Source organism: Zootermopsis nevadensis, unplaced genomic scaffold (assembly GCF_977971745.1).
Source record: "Zootermopsis nevadensis isolate Lab colony 2312 unplaced genomic scaffold, Znev_1.0 Znev_ptg000224l, whole genome shotgun sequence".
Classification (NCBI taxonomy): Eukaryota; Metazoa; Arthropoda; class Insecta; order Blattodea; family Termopsidae; genus Zootermopsis; species Zootermopsis nevadensis.
In genome coordinates this window covers 61,440-69,044 of record NW_028259353.1, presented here as the reverse complement: position 1 = coordinate 69,044, position 7,605 = coordinate 61,440, and the positions used below count along the sequence as shown (strand labels likewise).

At 35.7% G+C, this 7,605-nt stretch overlaps 1 protein-coding gene and 1 pseudogene across 11 annotated transcripts in view; both read left to right on the top strand.

Annotated features, from left to right (window-relative positions):
- Positions 1 to 2,470: 2,470 nt before the first annotated feature.
- LOC147870674 (structural maintenance of chromosomes protein 6-like) overlaps positions 2,471 to 7,605 on the top strand; it is a 28,250-nt gene continuing 23,115 nt past the window's right edge. For 6 of the 11 annotated variants that reach the window (XM_087342187.1, XM_087342191.1, XM_087342182.1 and 3 more), the window contains exons 1-2: positions 2,816 to 2,864; positions 5,648 to 5,753. In XM_087342187.1, coding sequence (XP_087198313.1) covers positions 2,831 to 2,864; positions 5,648 to 5,753 — 140 coding nt within the window. In that variant the 5' untranslated portion in view covers positions 2,816 to 2,830. Of the gene's footprint in view, positions 2,601 to 2,815; positions 2,865 to 2,917; positions 3,100 to 4,313; positions 4,930 to 5,641; positions 5,754 to 5,777; positions 6,612 to 7,605 lie in introns of those variants that run through there. The other 5 variants (XM_087342185.1, XM_087342183.1, XM_087342184.1 and 2 more) reach the window with 5 other exon arrangements.
- LOC147870675 (U5 spliceosomal RNA) lies at positions 5,345 to 5,457 on the top strand (annotated as a pseudogene).

Sequence of the window (7,605 nt, the reverse complement as noted above, 5' to 3'; positions counted from 1 at the left end):
TGGTCATGGCTTAGCTCAAGTGTGTCAGGGTCAGTGTCTGCGATAGGTCACATTAGAAAGAGGTAAAATAGTTTTAGGGGCAATCACAAGAGCATGAAAGATTATAACCATCTATTTTTACTAATTCCGAAGCTTAAACTTGGTGTTTGTTTGTTATTCTTGTATATTCCCACATGTTAATGAAATGTGAATTTCATTTAAACAGCAGTACACAAGTAGCTGTCGGACATGTTATTTGAAACATAATTTTATATTAAAACTGTGAGATTTGAGAGCTGCTGTGTGGAATCTCATAAAACATTGAAGAGGACCCCGTGAGCTGAAATGTTTGGCAATGCCTGGTGTAGCTGTAGTGACATATCACACACAAACCCAAGATGGGGAGACCTCAGTTTAAGGTGCAGTGGGTTGAATGTTCTGTGGGAATGTGAGCCATACTTGACTTAGTGCGTTTGAAATGTGGAGGTGCAGATGCAGAGGTAGTAGTTTGTTAACCTCTAATGTATGAGAACTAGGGATTTAAATGCGAATACTTGAGGCTGCTAGCTGGACTCCAATTCTGGGCCGAGGCATAAGACCATTGAAGTCAGATTGTCACAGGAATATTGAAGTGTCTGAGGTACAGTGTTGTATCCCTTTTGCTTCTGTTTATAGTTATCAAGTGTTACGGATTTCGGAGCAGTTCATGTCTTATCTATATTTCAAGATTGTCAGTTGTTAGACAGCGGTCAGTAATATATCTCTTCAATAACATTGAAGGAACCCCACTTCTTGCAGGTAGCTTTGTGAGAGCTGAATATGTAGAGTTTATAGCCTGTTGTGTGTTAAGGGAAAACGATTTTTGTTTTTCTGGTGCTGATATATTCATAGGTTATTTAGCATATAAACTGTATGTCATTTATATGTTTAGCGTTGGTTGCAGTTCCTTTGCCAGCTTCTGAATTAGGTGGTTTGTAGGCTGTATGGATACCTTGTATGGTGATAATAAGTATTTGAATGGAATTGTGTGTGTGTTTTAGCAACGATCTAGAAAGTGGTTACTTTGGGGACTCAAATGGTAGTGGGAACATGATACTAACATTCACGGTTGTCCTGATATGTCCAGGGTATGAATTTGTGTGAACATTGAATTTGATTGAGCGTGATAGGGGGATGAGAAACGTAGACTGGTGAACAGAGACTAGGCAGATACAAGAAGGAGAGGTAGGAAAGGCCAAAGAGGAAGTTTAAGTGGTGGAAAATGAAGATGGTCACTATTTTTGGAATTTGAGTGTAGAGTCCTAATTTACTATGTTCCTGTTTATAAGTAGGAAGATAGAATAGGTACAAATCTTTAATGCAGCAGAAGGTTTGGCTCCTGTTGGGATGGTGGATATTCTGCAGTGTTTTTTGAACCCTTGGTATGGCAAAGCAGAGAAAGTGGCCTTGAAAACAGTGTTTAAAATTACGTAAAATATAAAATGTAATTAATTGCTTCATATTGTGAAAAATAAATTAAATTATATTAAATCCTTTAGTTTTACCCTAAACAGAAGAATTAGGAAAATAAATAAAATTTCACTTCATTTTAGTGTGCTAATTTAGAGGTTTAGGGTGATTAGATAACACATTTTCCAAATTGGAAAGTCTGACTGTGAGGCATATGATGTTCCACTTTGAGACATGTATAAATACATTTTGGTGTTTCCCGATAGGAAGAGAGACAGTCATATCCATCACATCTTGTTGGACAAAAGACAGCATTCAATTATACTTGATATAAAAGCTTTCTTAGAAATTTACTGAGATAACGATCAATATCCAGTGGTTACAACAGTTGGGGAGTGACTGTTACAAAACCAGTGAGTAGCATAAAAGCTTAATAGGGAGAGATTTAATGCGAAGAAAGTACACAGTGTGAATATTAAAGACCAGGAAACAACTTTACAACTTCAGAAATATTTGAAAAAGTGTTATAGTGAACCTAACATTCTCTACCAAAGAGAATGTATGTAGTTACAAATTGAATCAGCATAAACTATGTTTTGATGAAGAATTCTGAAAATTAACATTAATAGCAGGGGGATAGTTTTCAGTTGTAGCAAAATCAAGACAGGATGAATGGAGATAGCCTAAACAGTATAACATGAGAAAAGTTGATGTTTAACAACAGAGAAAGGGAGACAATTTGAAAAATAAAATCAACTTGAACACAAAGGAAGAACAAAAAATATTGCACATGTGTTTGAAGTGCTGACGAGAATAGTGGTTCTCTCTGCGTTTCTGATAATGTCATCTCTGGTCGCGACGACGAAGGCGCCATCATTCTACTTCGTGTGTTTGGGATTGTTTAACTAACATATTTTGTTCGTCTTCTGCTTCTTTTTTGCAACGTGATTATTAATCTATTCTGTATTTGTTAAGAAATATTGAAATAATTTGCTAAGAGCTTAATATTTTTTATTACATTATCATTTATCTTTATTAATGAGGTCAATATTTCTGTAGAATATTTCCATGATTTAATTTTTTCATGTTTTCCAGACTGCTTTTATTTTGTTGGGTTGCTCTAGGTTGTTTAGTCTGATTCTCACATTTAATCTGATTTAGACCTCGAGGAAGTAAGTATTTTAAAATATTTCGTGCAGTGAATTTTCATTATTTGGTTGTTCCACTATTGACAAATTAGTTAATCTTTTTTTATCTTTGTGATCCAATCATTCTTTTCAGATATTTTATCACTGTTTTGGTGGTGAAACTTGCTTATACATTTTTAAGAGATTATTTATTAATGTGTTAAATTTTGAATCTACATCAAGGCTGTTTAATACTCATTCCCAATTTTCATTCGATGAGAGATACATTCTTTAATAGTGTCTTCATTTGTGAGTCTGATTGGTATTCTGTACTTATGATAACTGGAGATCGATTTTTTATTATTAATATTACTAGAAGTCATACATCGTGATCAGATGGAGTAATTTTGGATTCTTATGGGGAAATTAACTGTTGCCATGACATTGGAAGATGCTACTCGAGCATTTTACACATTTTTATTGTAAATTTCAATAAGATAATTTGTATTGATGATAATGGGACCACAGTTGACGATGTTGTGCTGTAGGTTTATAAAGATAATTTATAATGCTTTGTAACTTGTTTAGGAAAGTCAGCATTGCCAGTGGGGGCTCTATATATAGCTAGGACATATATGTTGGAATGTTTAGATTCCAATTGCACAATGCAGCATCTATTTCTTGTTATTTTAGTGACACAATACATTTATCTAATTAAATTTTAGGTTCTTTTTGGCAATAATACTTGCACCTTCTTTTACCATATTTCATCTAGAGTAAGTACTTCCAAAAGTAACATTTTCAAGTTTTACCTCTGGTGTTGGGTTAAACACAGATTAGGGTGTGTGTTTATTATTAATGGACACTGATAGTTGATCAGTTTTGTTTGAAAGTCCTCTTATGTTATGATGGTGCACCACAGAATTGTTATCTTGATTGTATTCTGAATTTAGAACTGGTTTATTAGCATTGATGTAGACATCTTTCAGGTATTTGGTGACAGATTTGGGCTTAAGCCTAAAAGAAGGGTTAGATCTTACATCAGTGATTACAGGTATCCAGTTTGCACCTAATCTAATTAGCAGTGAGTTGCACAAGCTTCTACTTGCCTTCTGAATTAAGTTGTAATCCGTGTCTGGTATGATCATTCCTATTTAAGGATGAATTGTCAGTTAATCCAATATGTGATTTGTCTGTATTCCAAAGCGCACACTCAAGTAGAATATTTCCACTCCCCACCAACTTGTCTATATTGGGCCTGTCATGGTTGCAAAAGGAAAGTACTAGAAATCTGTTGACTTTGTACATTATGATTGCATAATGTCATGAAAGAGAAATTTATGGGTTCTTACTTGTTCAGTAAGCTCCTGATTATGAGTGTTTGGAATATTCATGCATTACTAATTTTTTAAATAAGCACAGGTGAAATAGGCCTTCAACTTACCTGTGGGGTGGGGGTTCTAAAGAAGGTGGATGAAAATCATAATAAAATTCTACTGACAGTAAAACAAAGGCTTCGTGTACTTAGGAAATTTGAGAACAGAAAATGGGCAACAGAATTTATAATAAAAGTATGTGATAGGGATTGAGTGATTCCATCCTTGAAAGAACACCATATACCAGGCTGACCTACTGATGGCGTATTTTGGGCATAGTTTTCTGGGAGTCCAGTAACACTGGTTTGATTATGGGGAAACTTTCTCCAGAGTTAGTAAGAAATGAGGAAATCAAAAGTTCATGTCATGGTGCATGCTATGAGAAGTTTTGAAAAGATTGACAGTGAACTGAAAAATGGCTTCAGACTGAGAGTGAAGATACTGTGCCTGTTACAGATTTATTTTTATGGAAGCCCCACAACCCAAATGTTACGTCGAGTTTGAAATCTGTGTGTGTATCTTGTGTTTTCTTTTGATTTGTTTGCCAGCTTTTCCAACACAGACCTTGCCCATGAATTTAAGGTGCAGTGTGTCTTTTATGTGAATGTTCGTTGCTGGTCTTGCTGTTGTTCATTTTGTTTGAGAACATTTGTTGAAACTATCTTCACTATACCAGTGTTGAAATCTTGCAGGGATTGTGACTGGATGTTGATGTGCTGGTCAGGAGATTGCTTCTGCTTTGCAAGAATTCACATGCCCATATTATTCACTTGTTACAGAACTTTCATTCAGAATTTGAATGACTTTTTTATTGTAATGACAGCTTTTGAGCACGTATTTAAATACAAGGATACAATTTGGTCCAATATAATATGGGCTTTTATAGAAATTCCCTCAATGCACAACATTTACATTTTATGATATTCGTGCAGAGATAACCGTATGGAAATGACAGATGTAACTTGGGACACTCTTAATGTCTGTCACATCTATCGTAGGTGATATACCATTGCCATTGGTTTAAATTTTTGTCATGTTCATCTTCATTGATGAATTGGTATACTAGTTTGCAGGCTGATCAGCATTGATAATTTTGCTAAAGAGCATTCACCAGTTGATTAGGCTGTTTTTTGTTAGAAAAAGAAAGTTGATTTTTAAATATTATTTGCACGAGTTTCAGCTGCAAAAGGTTAAAGTTTATACTTGAGGAAGCACCCCACTGTTTCAAGGTACCAGATTGTAAGTGGTAGGGTGTGTGTCATTACATGTTTTGGGGCGGAATTCTGCAGCATGGCGTCGTTACATACTGTTATTTCATTATACTCTTATTTCTTTCAACGTCAATAATCACACATTTCCCAAATGCTTGGGGTTTTATCTAATTTTTTATTCTACATTATTTAGCTTATTTAAAAACTCAGGTTTCCCTTGATATTCGCATAAATCTTTTGCCTTTTACTGAAGATTTCTGTTGAGGGGAACATATGGTTCATACAGTTTCATTCCTACATTTAGATTACTGATTTATTTTTTTAACTTTGTTGTATTGAGAATGTCAGAAAAAAGAAGACTTCTGTGCAGTTTTGGGATCTAACGTAATATTATTCTCAAACACTACCGTGTCCTTATCAATTCACTATTACAAATTTCATTGCCCATGTCAAATCCTAGATGAAAACTGCTTGTATTTTCTTTATACATGCTGTATGTTCACAGCAATGGAACCTGGTCCATCAAGAAAGAGAGTAAAGCATGTTGTTCAGGATCAGCTGTCTGGCTTGCAGGAAGATCCAGCTGCGTGTGCCAGCGGCCCGTCTAAAGGGTAAGTGTTCATCATTACTTCTCTCTGATGTACAGAGAATATTTCTTTCAGCACAGGGAACCTGTAAAAGTATGAAAGTAAACCACCAGGTGTATCGGAAGTCTTGACCTGATAATTTTCTAGTGATGTGTAGTGCAGTGAAATCGGCTTTCCTGTGTTATGTACCGTGGTGATACTTTATTGAGAGTGTATTGAACACGGCCTATTGAAGCAACGCATGTGGGGTCAGGATGCTCAGTCATGAGCAATTCGGTTAGAGAGAGAGAGAGAGAGAGCGGCTTGCTTGCACGAAACTTGTGACTGCTGGCAAGTGACGATGTCTTGCGCTTGCGCAGGACCCCGCCTTGTTTTAGTTTCTTTGTGTTTTGAGGGTCAGTTCCCTTCGTAACTCTTGGACCCAGGTATTAAATCAGAATATTCATTGCAGTGTGGATCGTTATGGTTTTCCTGTTGTCATTCGGTTATCCTTTAAGACGCTGCAACGTACGTTCATATTCGTTTTTTGCAATTTGAGGTTGTGTTGTGTTGAGTTGTTTGCGAATGTTGTGCGGGCGGTGATTGGAAGAAGAACGCTAGAAATTGACTGCATATTCGAATGTATGTGACTTGGGCAAGGGAAATTGAGTACGTTTATGCATTAATATTGTGGGTATTTTACACGTGCCATTCTGAGAAGTAAATAACTTCACTCGATTCACGCGTAATGACAAAGCCGCTACTTGTCCTTTGTTCGTGGTTTGAACGCATATCGCCATCTTCATAACTGAGGACTGAGTTGGAAATATGTTTGTAACATACTTTATTTTTGTAAAAAGCCTGGAATGTCATTGCCCAAGAATCTCTACTGTTATTGTTTGTGTATGTATGATTGAAAATTAAATTTCTTTAAGATTTTTTCTTGTGGTAAATGTTTGAACACTGTTATTTGTTTTTTCGGACAGGAATAAGTTGTCAAAAGTAATACTGTCCTCTCATCTTGCCAAAGATTTGGCCTGTTTTTATGAATGTGTTGCTGTAAAGGATCTAAAACTTGAATTTATCATCTTTGGTTTTTGAAGGTGTTTCGTCTCATCGTGATCAACATCAACATTATGGATTAAGTTTTGGCCTGCCCCATATACAGGGATTAAAGTTATTCTGTTTTTTTTTTCAGGCATTCCTGGATTGTTCTACTCTTCGGTTTATGTTGATAAAGTGGCTTTGGAATTCTGTTCTCATGCATCTTTTCATAGTTTTCATGTTGTCCTCATATTTATTATTGGTTCTTCTGTATTATCTTTGTTACATTTAAGATCCGGCATTCTGTATCCTGCAGTTTCTGTGAGGAATCACATTCCTATTGTTTCATTAATAGCCAGTGTCACGAGATGTGACAAGTTAAATTTCCATACTGAAATTTTATCTCAGTACTTATTTGATGCTGTTCTGTTTGGAAGTACCCTTTCAAACCTGTTACAGCAAATACCGAGCTTCTGTAATTTTATAAGTTGCTGTGGAATTTTGAAAACCTAGTCTTTGATTGTCCCCTTTATTTCATTGATGTCATCGAAACCTTTTCGCTTTGAATTCTAAATTGAGTTTTTGGAAGAACGAAAAGTCGCGCAATACTAAATGCGGAGGAATATGTTAAGAAATGCGCAACAGCCGGAATGGTTGTCAGAAATTTCTGCACAAACAACAGAGTGAAGAAAGCAATCACAACATTTTATTTAGAAAAACTTATATATGAAATAAACTCCCAATACAGATTTCTGTTTACATCAAAAGAGGAGGACATTCTATGTGCTCCTTGCATTTGAGTGAACTCGTCTGGCCTCTTTTATGATTCATCATACTAGACCTGTTAATTTTG